We start from the raw sequence: 17623 nt of genomic DNA, 5'->3' as shown, positions 1-17623 counted from the left end.
CCAGCGGTTTTCCTAACTGCTCAGGACTTGCAAAAAAGTTCAAGGAAACCGTGCCTTGCCATATCAACTTGAGGGGAATGGGAGAGGGAGAACTGGTTGGGGAGGCAGTGTGGCTCAGCAGTATGGTCTTTGCTTCCTACCCAAAAGATACCTAGTTGGAATATCCACTGCATTATGTGGCCCTCAGCAAACCACCTTACCATTACCATAGCTCAATTCGCTGCTCTTTGGCTAACACCTGGGTTATTCCATTTTTCCCTTGGAATATCCCCTAGGACAAATTTATACTCGAGGATGATTAAAGGGAACTTCAATATTTATTTACTTCATTGATGTATTGAAAGAGATAACTTTATACATGAAATATTACAAGGGGTTGGTTTGTGTGTGCTAGGGTTGGGGGCAGGGAGGGGGGGGGCAGTGTTGCTGTATTACAACATTCAGGTACCCAGGTACCCTCTTAGCTAACCATTAACAAATCATGGCACGTGGCATTGAAAAGGCATAAGTATAAGAATAAGCAGAGAGGTGTCGGTTATGAGAAACGGCAATGTAGTGTGTGTGTGTGTGCACAAATATACTGTATGCACACACCCGCGTAACTGTAAATCTCCCAATTTATCCCATTGGGATAGTTTTGTTTTTTTTAAAGATTATAATAATCTTTCCCATCAGATTTGTCTGACACTGTTTCATACACACTTTTTTCAGATCCTTATCTCATCAGTGTATATGATAAACTTAAAAGTAAAAATTCAGGTTAATTACAGGAGACTGTTCTAAATGATAATAATAATGCTGACAAACATTCAATTCGAACCAATTTATTAATAAAACAGATGAAATTCTATACAATAAAGTATTACTTTCTTTTAAATATTATCACATTGAAACCATTGATTTACAATTAATATCACAAAGCTGTATTATTTAAATAATGTTACTGTATCACAGACTGACAGTATCACAAACAAAGAGCAACAAATTATACAATAGTATTAAACTAGAAGTCACGCCGGTACTGATTGTTGATAGTCATGGAAACTTTCCAGGATTGTGTTAACAAAATCCTCTATATCCTCCATTGGGATTTTACTGACTTTATTTAGATGATATATCACCTGCAAAAAAAAAAAAAAGTACAGCTGTTGGAACTGGCAAACTGTTGTTTTCATGTTTGTGTTTGTGCGGCTATGTGGTCTAATGGTGTGACACTCGCTTTCAGATCGGAAGGTCCTGGGTTCGAGCCTCGCTAGGCGCATAGTTGAGTCCTTGGAAAAGGCTCTTTACGCACATTCTCTCACCGTACTCAGGTGTAAAATGAGTACCTGGTCGTTAACAGCATTGTTTCTGTCCCCAAAAAAAAATTGTAATAGTGCCTAACAGGCGTCATGTCCAGTCCTAAATGTTGCCGTTGGCCAGGGCCCCCTTGTAAAGAGCCTTGAGCACATTAAGTGGATATTGCGCTATATAAAAGCTCAATTTTTTTTTTTTTTAAATAAAGAAATGTAAACTATTAAATCAATATGGCGCAGTCCAAGAGAAAACAAGTCATATGTAACCTCTCACATGAAATCAAATTGTAATCTACCACCTTAAAACAGTATTATTATGTCAGGGTGATTTAGATGCTAAAATTTGAATTCATTGTCAACAATATGAAACTGGTTAAGTTCATATGTACTTTATTGAAGAGAATGAATAAATGAATATAATTCTTAAAGTGACAAAAACCAAAATTTCACATTTCTGGTTATTTCAACTTTCATTTTCAGATCTCTTTTTAACATCTGTATCACCTCAACATTATACCGTTTTGGGGCAATTGATCACAATTTTGATAATGATATGTTTTCTTTTTTTTTTTTTTTATTACGTTAATTTAATTTAATAAATATTATGAGAACATAAACACAGCGGGCAGTTGGTGGGGATTAATGGCAGGGTATTCTATTCCCTAATCCTTTGCTCTCTCTGTGGTTTTCAGTCCTTTTTGAATGAGAAAACTTTGTTTTTGCCAGGGCCCTGAATGGGGTCCTTTTCCTTGAAAGTCATTCATTTGTGACCATAATATGTGTTTAACTTAAAAATATGGCATTTTCCCCCTGTTAATCATCTGTTAAAATGAGTTGCAACTGCAATTTGTATGTAGACTAGAAATAATCTGGGTTTGGTGCATGTCCTATTATACATCAGTGTGAAATTTTGGGAAGCATTAGAGGAGTATGGAGGTTGATGGCTGTTGCCTATGTGAACACTTCCCCTTTGGCCTTCTCTGTAGACCGTGTTGCAAGCTTTGACCTTTTACTTAATCTAACTGTTCTTTTAAGTTGTAAACCATCTTACTCTTTTTAAAAGTTGATATTACCCAAATGCATTGCAAACATGTTTTAACTTCTATTTTAAAAATCCGCCTTCCTCGTATTCCTAATCAACAGCAGCACTCAACATGAAGGACGGAACATGATGCCAGAGACAACACTGTTAACGGCCAGGTACATTTATTACGCCTGAGTATGGTGAAAGGATACGAGTAAAGAGCGTTTTCCAAGAACTTGACTATGCACTGCTCATAGTGGGACTCGAACCCTGGACCTTTCAGTCCAGAGACAAGTGTCATTATATCAGTAGACCACATAGCTGGTATCGTCTTCAACCATCATGGAAATGTTTTGACTTTATTAACAATATATCTGCAAGCCTATCTTTAAAAATGTTTACCTAAAAGTTTTTAAAAGATGAAATAGGATTAAGTAGCTCACCAAGTGTGTAAGGGATTCATCTGTGATATGAACTGCTGTAGACACAACAGCCACTGCTAGAAGCATTTTGTCAGCCTTTACATTGGCAAGCATGGATCTAGAAGGAAATCAACAATTTTTAAAATTAAATTAGAGTCATGACATATCATTATAAAATAATTTGAAATCAAAGCAATTCATTTATTTCAACCCCTCCAAAGTCTGAGTTCTGCAAAAGTAAAACCATTAAAATGAGTCGATGGATAAATAGCTGGGTGAAAAATAGAATATTTATGAACATTTCCAAGGATTTGCCCTGCTCAATGTGCTTCAGTATGTTTCATTTATTTCCCCAGCAGACCATAAAAAAACATATTTCCATTCCATACAGTACTAGTCCTCTGTTAATCATTCTCTTTGTACTGACACTCTTACAATACTCTTACTGCCTATAGCCTGGTACTCATTCACATCTGAGTCGATTGTGAAACCAATAACAAGTCTTAATCCACATTGCAACTGCACCTTGCCCATATACTCTGTCGCACAATTATGCCACCTTCAAGTGAGGCTTGTCAAAAGTTCACCAATATGGTCCTCAGACTGTTAAGATGATTATATATCAAATATATGACTCTGGTATCCAAAGACAATCTAATTCCAGTTATGACAGCATTCTGATGAATCAACTTTTTCCTTTACATTATTCCCATTGAAGCATAAAAGGTGTCGACCAACAAATGTGTGCAGTTCTTACATTAATCACATAAATTGATGTTTACTGGGATGTCCATAAATAAATTGTACATACAATTCTAATTCAAAATATGTTTTGGTTTTTTTAAAATTTGTTTTTATTGTTTTTTCCAAAAGGACTTGCTTCATAAAGTAATAAAAATTTTAATGAAAGATTTAAATTTGATAGAAAAATTTTAATTTGATAATGATTGAGTCATTTTTTGTTTAAAAAGTTGGTAAAATTTAATATGAGACTGCTAGGTCTACAAAAATCTACATCCTAATTTTTTAATTTACTTTAAATTAAAAGCAGTGGTGATCTAACCTGATTGACTCAATTAAGTACATTTATCTTGAATGGCAGAAAATCTCATGTATACATTTCTTACTTAGCACACAGTGAACAACTCGCTCTTCCCTGATTTAGTACTAGATTACTTTCTTTCCTACTTCAAATTAAAAAGCCAATTTCAGCCAAAAAATAATACAATCAATATGTACAGTCACTTCCAAATATGTGTAAAATCCACTTATTCAAATGGGCATAAAAGACTGTTGAACTCTACGATATATAATTTTCATATATGGTCTAAAAGCTGAGAAAAGTCTTCTAATGGTCATTGTTTGGAGCAATTTGATGCAAGCTTCTTAGAGAGTATAGCATTTAAAAATCATTGAAAAAAATTGGAATATTGCAAAGTGCCAATTAAAAAAAACATTTTAAATTTTAATGAAAGCTAGGTCTTTTGTATCTTACCAAAGAGTGCATGAGGCAGGAGGTAACCAAACACCATTTGAAATGCATTATTTTGATGTGACGTCACAATGAAATGTTGACTTCTGTTGTTTATTACAATTCAAAACTTTACCAAGCAAGTTACTATCAATATCAAAGCATTCGAATAAACATACTAACAATGGCAAGACTCACTGTTGAGGAGATATGCTGATTAATTGAGGCAGGAGAAACTCATCATTCAGTTGTTAAATCTTGTAATATTTCAATAAGAGCTGTATCAAAAATTTAATGAAACAGGTTCTGCTGAAGATATGCATATATCTGGTCGTCCAAGAATTACCACCGAAGATGTGGATCACGCAATCATTAACAAACCTGAACAAAGACCATTCAAAACAGCTGGTTCTTCTGCATGGCATTAGTTCAGAAACTTCACCGTTTACATAATGCTGATTTGAAAGCACGAAGGCCAGCAATATGTCCTGTTGTGGGCTTGCCACAATGAACGCTCAATGGTCCAGGGTGCTATTTATTGGCGAAGCTAAATTTGAAACTGATTCGGTCAACAGATGAATGAGATGTCATTGAAGAATAAACCACAGATTTAATGCGTTATCCAGGAAGTACAAAACAGAGATTATGGTTCTGTCATTGTGTGGGGAGCATTTGTAGCTGGATTCAAAACGCCTTTGGGTCAAATTGAAGGAAGAATGTGTGCTCAAGAGTATATAGCTCAAGTTCTTGAACAGCATGCTGTTCCTTTAATTAACAATTCTAATAAAAGGGATGTATTCGTACATGATAATGCCCCATCTCATATAGAGCACTTGTTAATAAACTGTTTTTACAAGAGCATCATATTGATACAATGAATTGGCCAGCGGTTCGTCTTGATCTAAACCCAATTGAGCATGTGTGGAGTCAACCAATAGTAATAGACCTGTAGAATGAAATGAGCAAAGACTACGTGTCCAATTTTACTGCTTCCATGGCGAAATGTATAAAGAAACTGAAAAAAAGCACAGGGTGGATACCCAAAATACTAACTCAAACCTTGTTGCAATGCCCTAAAAATTAAGCCCGCTTTTACAAGGTGCTGTATTATTGTGATTCTATTTTCTATGGTTGTAATTATGTTCATTGTCAAGGAAATTTTCTTACTCGTGATAAATTGATTCCATTTCATGTACTTGAATTTTAAAATCTTCTTGTCTAACTTACTTTTGAAAGTGACTGTATATACATATGACCAATCATCTCAAAATATTATTATGTTGGGTCGAACCTGATTATTTAGACTGAAATTTGACCTTAAATTTAAACAAATTTAGCTCAAATAAATTCATTCAGTGGGAAGAATGAGTTTCGTTTATTAAATTTAAAAAGTATCAAATTTCCTAATCATGATCATTTTGACTTTATACTAATTTTTCTTCTTTGAAATCATTCAGACATAATACCAGACTGACACCATGGGTCACATATATTTCCAATGAGATGAATACAACAATGTTATTGTAATCAAGTACCAAATCCAAAATTTTCATGTCTGCATTGACTCACTGGTGCTCTTTGGAGGTACATAGAGTGCCAGGAGGAAGTCGAGCTGTCTTGAGGAACAGTCTGTTGTAAATATCAGTGTGGTGAAGGAAGAGGAGGTGAAGAATATGAATGGCAACATGGTGGTATACCTTCACGTCAAGAATGTCTCCAGTTGTGTTATGGCCTAGATGAATTGAAAAGTTGGTATTAACCCAATGGGTATGCCATGTAAAATGATCTCAATTACATACAAGCATCGGAGGGAAAAAAAATAATAATTAGCCTTTACGCAGCGCAACATCAACTAAAATGTGCTCAAAGTGCTTTACAAGAGGTCCCAAAACAAAAGCAAAAGCAACATTTAATATGTAAGACAAAAGGGAGCAACTGGAAGGTGCTATTTCAATTTTTTAGACAAAGACAATACTCAGACCTGTAAATGGTTGGTCAAAAAATTGTCTGAACTGTTTGAACATGCGAAAATAGACCAACAGGACAAAAATATGGATTAATCAATAAATACAACACAGACCAGTCACATCATATCACTTTCCCCAACTCATTTATAATGCAATAAGCAGGTACTTATGTTATGGTACCCAAAAAAAAAAAAAATTCCAATTATTTGGTGAGTAGACACATTTCTGGTACAAGGTCTGAGTTAGTTGTAAAACGAAAGGAAGAGAACAATTCCTACCTTTTTGAAGGACGTGTAGTAGGTACTTGACACAAGAAGCTGCTTTATCTTCGCTCCTGTTTGTGTTAAATTTTTAAACTAATTCTTCCATTTATTTGGATTAATTCTTATAGAAGAAGAGGAGGAAGAGGTGCGGTCATGTGTGAAGGAGGAAAAAGAGAAACATTTTAACAATCACGGCCGTGAGGAAAGAAAACTTATGCTGAGAGCAGTCAATCAAATATTTATTTCGCATTTATCAATCCGGTTGACTTTCAAATGGAAACAAAGAAAGCGTAGGACTGGAGATAGTCAATCTGAAAAATGTGTGTGTGTCTGAGCAAAATAGAGAGAAATGGCCCGGTCCGACACCTGCTGTGTGTCAGTTGATAACTGACTACACGTGTGTCTGACGACTCATGACAAAACTAGACACTGTCACCCCTCTCTCTCGTCTGTGGCATCATAGGCAGTAGGCAGTGAATACATCCACGCACAGCAGAGCGTGCAGTAGGTGATAATCGACAAGATGGAATAATAATATATCCAACTGACTAGTTGTGTCTTTGACATGACAAATAAAAAGTTTCTTTTTTCTTTAAGTCGGCGCTCGACATGGAATAAAAACTGATTTTTTCGAGGCATGAAATAATACTCTTCTTTCTTTTTTGTTGGTTCTGTCTTTTGACATTAAGAAATAATTTTTTTACTTTTACTTTAAAAAAAATTTTTTTTTTTAAATGTCAGCATGTAACAGAATTTATCGAGCAATATCGTACTGTTGGAGATCCGACAATTGTCGGAAGATTTACAGGCCTAAACACTGTTAACAACCAGGTTCTCATTTTACACCTGAGTGCATTGAGAGTATGTGAGTAAATAGCCTTTTTCAGGGACTCAACTTTGCACTATCTAGAGCCAGACTCGAACCAGTAACCTACCAAAATCCGGTAGTGGTAGTGGAAAAGGGGTCACAGCCGAAACACATACTCTTTTCAGGAATATAAGCATTAAATGAGTACATTGAGAGAATGTGAGTAGATAGTTTTTTTCAAGGACTCATCTTTGCACCACCCAGAGCAGGACTCTACCATGAACCGCTCATCTGGATAACATTACCAATGTGTATTACATGGTTCTCAAATTTCCACTATTTAGAGGATTTCCGCTATTTCAAGTCCTCTGCTATTTTCTTCAGCTTGGGCTCCAGGCCCTCAGTATTACATCTTCAAAAATCATTGGAAATAGTCTGGTTGCAAGGGACTTATCTGTGTTTATTACTTCTTTAACATTTTTTCTTTTTATGGTATGCTTGTATTGTACGTTAATAATTCTATAACTTACTAGTATTGTCATTAATCAGGGCATATTACTCCACTTTGTTTATGATAAAATGAGCTTTCCGCAGAAGCAGCAAAATATTCCTCCTTTTTTAAAATTCTTACTTGAGACCTATGGTATGATGACATGGTAGTGAAAAAGTGGTCACATCCGAAACGCATACTCTTTTGAAAAATATAAGCATTTTAAATCGTCAAACTGTCCCAACTATCGGGTAACCTCTGTGGTGTCATGGCAGCAGTCACAGCTGACCAGTCATCAGGTCTTATCATCATCACCATTCAAAGCATGCTGATCTTTTCTTGTATTTTTCTTTCTGATTTGGCAAAGTTTCCTATATGCCTTTACATATTTTCACCCTGATTTGTCTAGATTCATTTCTTTTTTTCTTTTCCATACACATTGGCACTAATACTCTGTTTCACCATTTCATTTGATTTATTTATGGAGATAAAGAAAAATGAACTGAATTTATGATCTTGGGTAATTCATTGCTTACATTGCATTTATGACTGTTACCAAATGACTTGTCAATATCGCCTGTAAAACCAACTGCAGTGCAACCTCTGGATAATGACAACCCCTGGATAGTGACATTTACCTCTCGTACCAATTTTTTTGCTTTATGTTATTATTAATAAAATCCTCAAAATAGTGACACACATTTTCGTAAAACCCCTGTTTAGCGACATCAATATAATAATAGGCAATTGACATGAATGAAGACTTGATACAAAAACTCTAACCTAACAGACAACCTCATTCCAACCAACGTCATCTCATCCTCTTAGTCAATAAAAGCTCTTCTTTTCCTTTCAATGAGATGTCGCATTGATGAAAACAAGTTTTGTCATTAGTTTTTCAGAATGACTAAGTGTTGGAGTTGGAGTATTTTTTGTGGCAAATGTTACGAAAACAATCTTTTGGCACTGACTTCTGGCCCTATCAAGCAGGGAAAAATTATTGCTGACAAGTTTGGAGTGACAGATTTTCAAGCAAGAATGTAGGATGAATAGATTTAATGAGCGACATGGCTTTGTCTTTAAAATAAAGACCTGAAACAATGTGTATGAAACAGAGCCGGACTCATTTTTTTTTCATATTTTTATCTTAAATGAGTGCCCGCTCCTTTATTTATCACTTTCATATTGTCTTTAAAGTAGCCTGTGATGTGTCACTTAGCACTATTTACAATCAAAACAATGTCAATACACATCGGAGAGTAAAAGTGTAACTGGTATAACCTTTGTCAACAGGAAAAATACACATTCTAGCATGGTTGGGACGTGTATTATCAATGGCACTGGTCTGCACATCACATTATCACTATTCTCACATGTCTCACCAAGCCTCTTTTTTTCTCCACCATCTTGAATAGCCCAGAATAACAACAATACTGGATAACATCATAAATTCCAGTCCTGGCGATGTCGTTATCCAGGGGTTGCACTATATTTGTAGTGAAAATAAAGACACGAAATTATTTAGTAAAAGGTAAATATGGTTACAACAGCTTTTGAAATTTTTTTAGAATCTCTTAAATTTAGATAATCAATCTTGAAGCTGTGGATTCCAAGATAACTCAGGGACTGCTGAATAATTTATTATTAGTGTTTTACTACGAAGATTTCCCATTTTCACTTTTCTGCTTTCTACCTTGTCAGCGACAAAACTGAATTGTATTTTTAATATTAGCAAGTAATTTTGCCTGCACGACAATTGATGAAGGATGTACAAGACCTTGATTTAATTAGTTATAATTGCAAACATCATCACTAACCTAGAATCTCCAACAATATCTCAACATAGTCAAGAATAGAGTGACATGATATGTTGTAAGAAAGAGTCTTCAAGACACGAATCTCTGACCGTAATATAGCCTCTATTTTGTATGAGTAGCCAGCCTCCAGAAGGCAACGCCTGGCACAACGGAGAGTCATAAACTAGGGACAGAAAATAAGAATTACACAAATTAATCTGATAATCTTTGCAACATATTTATGTTGATAATTAATTATTATTTCTAGCATCTGTGTTTTTGGTGAATCAAAAAAAAAAAGAAAAAAGAAAAAGGAAAAAGAGAAAAAAAGGGGGGTGGGGGGAATGAAAAAAGGAAGGCAATTTTTTTTACTGTAACAAGTGAAACAATTGTGCAACAATTTTTCACAGTAATGTCTTTATCGAAATGAGCTCAAAATCGCCATGCTGTTTCCAACTGCTGAACTGCACAAGATTGCTCGTTTTCTAAAGAGAGGATAAAGAGGTGTGGCCCTTGTGTTGTTTCACTACAACATATCAAAGTGACTAAGCAGATTGACCCTGGGACTCTGGTAGGCAACAGTGGCGATTGAACAAGGGGCCATTTAAGATGGACACCCATAGAGATTATAACAAAGGATAATGAAAAGTTAATATCAGAGGGAGGAAATCAAGAGCTGGGAGGTGAACAGCAGTGGGGAATGAACCCGAGAATAGTGTGTGAACCAGGGACTAAGAGATGTTATAACAAGTGGAGAGTAAACCCAGGACTTTGAGATGTGAACACCACTGGGGAGTAAACCTGGGGCTATGACTTGTCGGCACCGATGGGGAACGAACTGGAGGCTGTAAGGTGTAGACAAGTAGGGAGTCAACCCTGGTTCATAGAATATGGATACAAGAGTAATGTTACTTTTTGAGATGGGCCAGTGGGAGGTGGGCACCAATGGGGAGTGAACCCAGGACTATGGGAAGTGTATACCACTGGAGAGTGAATACGGTACCATGGAATATGAACACCAGCAGGGAGTGAACTTGGGACTATAGGAGGTAGACACCAGTGGGTAATGAACTAGGGACTATGAGAGGTGGACACCAGTGGGGAGTGAATATGGGGCTGTGCGATGAAGACACCACTGGGAAGTGAATCTGGAAACGTTGGAGGTGAAAATCAGTGGGGATGGAGCCCAGGGTTGTGGGATATGGACACTGGTGGGGAATGAATCCGAGGCTATGGAATATGGACACCAGTGGAAAGTGAACCCAGGCTATGAGAGGTGGACATCACTGGGTAGTGAACACTTACAGGACCACCAGATATGGACACCAGTGGTGAATGAACCCAGGGATATGAGAGGTGGATACCAATGGGGAATGAACACAGACTATGAGAGGTGGACACCTTTGGGGAGTGAACCCGGGTACTATAGGAGGTAGACATCAGTGGAAAGTGAAAGCTGAACTATGGGATATGGTCTCTAGTGGGGAGTGAACCAGGGGCTATGAGGGGTGGACAATTAATGGCAACTTTTATCATTTGTTTGGGCAACTTTTGGGGGGGAAAAAAGGCAACAAACGCAGATGCTAGATATGAATAATGCATCCAAAAAAAAAAAAAACAATGTTTAAAATATTGTCAATTTTTTGTCTCTTTGTCATTCTTAACTGACTTTCAAAAATATGAAAACTAGCTTATCTCTACATACTCAAAAATTTTACCTAACCATTACTTGTTTACTCATTTCTGTTTTCTAGGAAAAATTCAATTGACTCTTTTCATGGTGATGATGTTCTAGTGCTGATAAAAATTATATTTCAGCATATTGTTGATGTCAAAATTTGATTTCAAACCATGCTAGTTGCACTGTCCACTGTCAATCACTGCTGGGTGGACAGGTCAGAAAAAAATCGCGACTTTGAGTATAAAGAAAGTGCTCTATCGACTGAGCTAATCTGTTCCCCTTTTTGTACAGTCAAGGTAAAAAAAAAAAGAAAGAAACCGAAAAAAGAAATCATCATGCAGTGCACATAAACAGTGATGACATCAAGTATTAACTTATATTGTTTTATCAAAACAATACAAATTATCACCTTTAAGCAAATACTTTAAACAAATGGTGACTAGTAGTATTTCAAAGAGGTATAAATCTTTACAGCTTGTATTCACATCTAAAATTTCAAAAGTCTGAGATTTACAAATTGGAGACTCTGAATCAACTAGAATGACCATTTTGATTTGCACGGCCCCAAACTTTTGTTGTAGCCTTTATTGTCGTTTTTTTTTTTTTTTTTTTTTTTTTTCATTATATAATATATAAATGGGGAGTAATTACACTCTTACATTTTGGAAAGCTCTTTTTGGAAATGCATTTACTTCAATGAGCTGTGATAACACAAAAATAAACTCACTTTGTAATGAGAATGAAGCTTGCTGGCAATCTGACAACATGACAGTATACGTAGAAATGCTTGGTTTCTGACCCGTTCCATGATGGCCTCCCATTCATTCTTCTTATTCTGACTATTAGAGTTTTGGACATAACTGTAGAGGTGTTCAAGATGCTTTTGCATAAACCTGAGGAGTTAATTTGAAATGGTATATTGTATTCAAAACCATGAGAAAATGATGACATGTTTTGCATCTTCTTTTTTTTTCCAATACTATCAGGACGAAATTTAAAAAACGACAATGAATTAATAAACGTTAAACATTTGACATAATTCACTTGATTCAGGTGTGCATGGGAATTAAGCTGCAGCAACAAAAATGGATAGTCACTATTTCAATATGTGTTGGTCTAGCAATCATAATAGCATCTCGTAATGATAGTGTTCACTAAAAGAAAGGTCTGACAAGGAAAATTAAGTTGGACTATCATTCTATTCTACCTAACTTGAACATTTTTATTTGACAAACATTTCACCATTATGAAATGAGCAATTTCAAATTTCTTTCTTTAACACTTTATTGAGTATAATAAATTTTGAACTGATGATCAATTTAATTTGTGTCGTAATTTGCCAACATATATCTGAGAAAAATAATATAGATAAACCAATTTTTGAGAGATCAAAAACTTGAGTCACATAATGGATTTAAGCTGTTCTTTCAACTTTTAAATGTATAACATGAAAGAAATACTTGTCTTTTGCCTGAAAATTTGAAACAGAATTTCAAGAAACTTGCAGACATACTGACATTTGCAATGAGATGAATAAATAAATTTAATTTTGAGCGAACATACACTGCAGTCCGCTTACAATAAACTGTGGTAAGATAAACTCTCGCTTTAAATAAACTCAAAGGCTGGTCCCAATTTTTCTACTCTAAATCAATAGTAATTTAATTAAAATATTTAAGAAAAACTCCATCCATGAGCTACACTGGATAAGATAAATTCATCAATCTGGATTTGCACGACTGGGATAGCTAGGGAGTATAATGATAGTCTATCTCTCAATCATCCCCCACATCCATCTCCTAATTTTTAGTCTCCTTATCGGACAATACACATTCTCTATATTAATATATTCGAGTGTGTAGTGATGCAAAGGCTCACTTAAATATACAAGCAAGTCACCACATGACACACACTCGTGTGAACATATGTTGGTGCCACAGCCCCCATGTTTGTGCCTTTGTCTATCATTATCCTGCCCTTTCCTCCTCATGCATACATCCCCACTAGGATCAATCAGTTATCAAAATGAGACTGGCAGTCATCAAACAATTAGCCTAGACTAGGCGATGAGTGATGATAACGTTTCAACTCTGCCTTTCCGAGCATTTAGATCATTGTATGCCTGATGCATTGTAAAAGATGGCTCTAGCAACTTTTAGGGGGATAACAAATAGATTAAACAAATGTTTGTGTCATTGAAGGGTTGTTCCCCTTGACTTTTGGATAAGATAACACTCGGATTAGATAACTTTTTTTCTGGTCTCCAAGAGTTTATCTTAAACAGACTTCGGTGTATTTTGATGTTGAAGCATCCATTCCACAAGCAATCAAGTCCATAGAGGTAAAAGTAAGCATTAAAATTATTGATAACAGTGAAATTTTGCATGAGTTCCGGTTATAGATTAAACAATTTGAATAAAAATGATCTAATGATTCAATTGTTGCTTCTATTATCGTTTTTTGTTACTCAAATAAAGCAGGATTGAGAATATAGTAAATACGAGATCAAAAAGACTGCAGACACTTTATATGGCATTATCTACTTCTGAAATGGTATATAAATAAAGAAAATGTGTTAATAGAATTGATAACATTTACGTTATGACCTTGCTATTGTTTGTTCAGATAAAAATTATAATTATTGGCCTAAATAAACTCTTGAATCTTGAAACTCAATTACCTCAATGTGTAGATTATCCTGAAGGATTGTATTAAGCAGCACACACAATAATGAACAAACAACGTTACAATTTCAAAACTAACAAACGGTTTTTCTGTTAATCAAATTAGCTTATTTTAAGTCAGTGACATTTTCTGAATCCTTCAAATTATCCCATATGGGAGATAATTTTGATTCTTATGTATAAGTTTTGTCTTTGAAATATCTTTATATGAGAATTTTTTTTTTAATTTGAAAATCGAATACAGTGTAAGAGTGCATGAGAATGTTATGGAGGACTAGTTTACAAGTGTTGATATATTGTTATACCTAGATCTATGTATAAATAATTTAAATATAATTTAAATGTCGGAGAAAGATCATAAAGATCTAATATAATATTTATTCATTTATTATGTATTATCTGCTATTACTCCTCTGTATTATTGGGTAATTTGCAGAATATTCTGACAATAAAGAAATTTTGAACTGAACTGAATTGAATATAAATAGTTGACTTTTCACTGTTTTTTGAAAAGCCTGGTATTCATTTATTGGTAAATTTGAGTGATAAAAAAACAACAAATAAACAAACCTGCCAAATAACTCCAAAGCAGAAAACTTTGCTTCATCTGGTAAATCAAATCTGTCACACATTAAAATCACATATTCGGCATAATCTCCAACACAAAATAGGGTCTGGTAAGAAAAATAAATAATGTACACGATTATATATTCATATTCTTTGTCTTTCCTCATTTGTCAAAGTTTTAGCACTGTCGACATCAGACTGAAGCAAGCTTCAGGCTTAGCACCATTCTTGCTATAATATGATGTTGACCCTCAGTCCAGATTTTATTCTGACCCCTCTCCCCCCCCCCCCCCCCCCCCCCCCACCACCTGACTCTCCACCCAGCAATGATTGGGTGGCTGGGTCTGTCAGATCTGGTGGAAAGTAAATTAGGAAGACGTGTGTCCAATCCAAAGGGTAACAATCAATTGCTGTTGTCCATTCATGTTAATGAAACCAGGATAAACTCTGATTCCATAGATAGGCCTTATGGCTCTGAAGGACTAAGAGATTGATGATATTGGCAGTAAAGCAAGCAGTTGCATTGGATTCAAGCACACATATGTTCATGCAAGCATTGCACTGAGTCAAAATATGTTCTCATAGAATACGTTTCCTTACAAAGAATAATTCATCACAATAGGGGAACGTTAATCGAAATTATATGAGGGCTCTTAAAAGGTCTGATATTGAAGAAGATTTGGACATAACGGGCGTTTTGTTAATGTAATTTTTTTTTTAATCAGTGCTGGTGGTCTGTTTCTGTTTGTCAGGAATCATGCAGATAGACTATTTCCGGCTTGGGTGATGACATCTAATAGTGCCATTTTGCTTGAAGCAGGTTCTGTTGGAGGGACAGTTTCTTCATCTTCATCACCTGATCAGGCTTTCTTGTGACGTGTGATGTCAGCAGCAATTGTCAATAGAAATTCCCTCTGCAACAGAGTGGTTATTGCTCCCAACCCTCCACTCCTCTCCCATCAAAAAAAAAAAAGATAAATAACTAAAATCTACAAATGCGGAAAAGCCAAGACTGTTTGCTTGTGGAGATTGAGATCCCCAACTTCAATAAATATCACTTAAAATCAACTTTCACTGCCACAAGTGAAAGTGGTCATTCTCTTTATTGTGCTACTCTTGTATTAGGAAAATTATTAATGATTTTACTTACACTTTTGTCACTGTCACTTTTAATATCCAAAGCATTGTGAATGGCCATGTTGGTAAGACAGTCCTGTAAAATCTCTGGACTAGAACCATTTGCTTTATTGTTAAATAAAGGTTCTACAGGTGTTCCAAAAATCCTTTCTGATGATGTAGCTGGACTTCCCATATTCTAAATACAAAGCATCGATACCATAATATCATTATCTTTCTGGCTGCATTATTATTAATTTTAAACTGAAAACAAATTTCTCTTCTTGAAACAGAAATTTTCCCTCATGACATTTTATTATCAACCTTAACTTATTGCGATAGCATTCACCAAAAAATTTCTTGCTAAATTTACACTCAACATTGAATAGAGTTGAATATCTATCATTGTTTTATTTTGGTTTTCGAGGCAACCAGTTTTTTTGTTTGGTTTTTTTTTTTTTTTTTTTTTTTTTTTTTTTTTTTTTTTTTTTTTTTTTTTATCTTTTTCTTTTCTTTTGCTGGGGGGGGGGGGGGTGTTAATGTTAGATAATTAGTTCGAGTTTTAACTGATCACAACATTCCAATTCACAAAAAAAGTGATGACAGTGATGTTTTTTATCTTCAATATTTGGCTATCTTAGTCTAGAAATTACCCTGCTTTGTGAGACAATGAACCCCTGATTCAGATCGGGCCGTTCTACTCTCTAAATAGATAGTAGATATAGAGACTGGGTCAAGTCCGTAATATAAGTCATATTTTAAAAACATATCAGTATCATCTCACCCTTTTCTTACTTTACGTCTAAAATTTAGACGTCAATTAGAAAAAAAAAAAACCCCAAAAAACAACAAAATTGAAGACATGTCTAACATCCGAACACACTTATAGGCCTAGTTTAACATTGTTGTAATGGACAATAATTTCCGTTATTTTTTTTTTTTTTTTAGATTTCCATTACAACAATGAGCCCATAAGGAATTGAGTTATCAGACCGTCAAATAAATGGGGGAAATATGCACATCGGTATAAATTAATCCGAAGAATGTGGATTGAAAGAATCGTTCGTTACTTTCTTAAGGGATTTAATTTTTGTTATTTATTTGGTGTATCCACACAATCCTTACCATTTTTCGGTAATTACTTTATGAAAATATTTACAACTTGTATACATTCATTAGTTATTGGAATAATTGCTTACCCTTTTTTCTGTACTTATTCAAACGACCCCTCCACTAAACTTTAAAAGGGGCGTGGCGTCTGCTTCTGCTTTTAAACCGGATGCGCTTCGGGTCCTTTCTTTTATCTCGTAAAAACAAACGTTCATAGCACCTAAAAGTATTTTTCTGCTTCCATAACCGTCGGATCGCAATTAATTTTTCTTTTCAATCTAGATCATATATTGAGAACAAGGTGAAACTGTAGAAATGCAACATGAATGCCTCAGTTATCCGGAGTCGACTCTGAATAACCACTTCGACATGAATATATTTGCATAGGCTGAAACCATTCATTGGTGTCATCTGATGTTGTTTTGTTGTATTTTTTGTTTCTCGTTTGCTTTTTGTTTGTTGTTGTGGTTTTTTTTTGGGTTTTTTTTTTTGTTTTTTTTGTTTTTGTTTTTTTAATTATTTCTTTTTGGGTGTGGGGAGGGGGTAGGTCTTGTATCTTGTTTGTATTTTGTTTTTGTTTTTTTTTGTTGTTTTTTTTTTGTTTGTTTGTTTTTTGTTTTGTTTCTTTTTTTTTTTTTTTTTTGGGGGGGGGGGGGGGGGGGGAGGGGGTTGTGCTGTTTTGTTTGTTTGTTTTTTTTTTGTTGGGTTTTTTTTTTTGTTCTATTTCTTGCTTATATTTTGTTTTGTTTTGGATTTGTTTTTGTCTTTTGTTGTTGTTTTTTGTTTGTCTTTGTTTTTTGTGGGTTTTTTTTTTTAATTTGTCTTTTGTTGTTTTGTTGTTTTGTTTGTTGTTTTTTTATTTTGTTTTTTGTTGTTTTTTTTTTTTTTTTTTTGCTTTTTTAAGTGGCGCTATAAGGCCATTTAAGCAC

At 34.9% G+C, this 17623-nt stretch overlaps 1 protein-coding gene across 2 annotated transcripts; it reads right to left on the bottom strand.

The window, feature by feature from the left end:
- Positions 1 to 811: 811 nt before the first annotated feature.
- On the bottom strand, positions 812 to 16861 carry LOC144970239 (cyclin N-terminal domain-containing protein 1-like). 2 transcript variants are annotated; one of them, XM_078909677.1, is made up of 8 exons: positions 16784 to 16861; positions 15619 to 15783; positions 14472 to 14575; positions 11945 to 12110; positions 9558 to 9720; positions 5782 to 5944; positions 2763 to 2859; positions 812 to 1121 (listed from the first exon to the last, which is right to left on the bottom strand). In XM_078909677.1, the coding sequence occupies exons 2-8, from the start codon at positions 15778 to 15780 to the stop codon at positions 1011 to 1013; spliced, it is 966 nt and encodes a 321-aa protein (XP_078765803.1). In that variant the 5' UTR covers positions 15781 to 15783; positions 16784 to 16861; the 3' UTR covers positions 812 to 1010. The 2 variants fall into 2 exon arrangements, with proteins under 2 accessions (XP_078765803.1, XP_078765802.1); XM_078909676.1 differs by lacking the exon at positions 16784 to 16861 and having other exon boundaries at positions 15619 to 15920.
- Positions 16862 to 17623: the final 762 nt, after the last annotated feature.

This window comes from Berghia stephanieae, chromosome 4, assembly GCF_034508935.2.
Source record: "Berghia stephanieae isolate SIO BIC M18660-M18661 chromosome 4, UCSD_Bste_1.3, whole genome shotgun sequence".
NCBI classification, from domain to species: domain Eukaryota; kingdom Metazoa; phylum Mollusca; class Gastropoda; order Nudibranchia; family Aeolidiidae; genus Berghia; species Berghia stephanieae.
The sequence above is the reverse complement of the archived record's forward strand: the minus strand, read 5'-3'. Positions and strand labels throughout refer to the sequence as shown.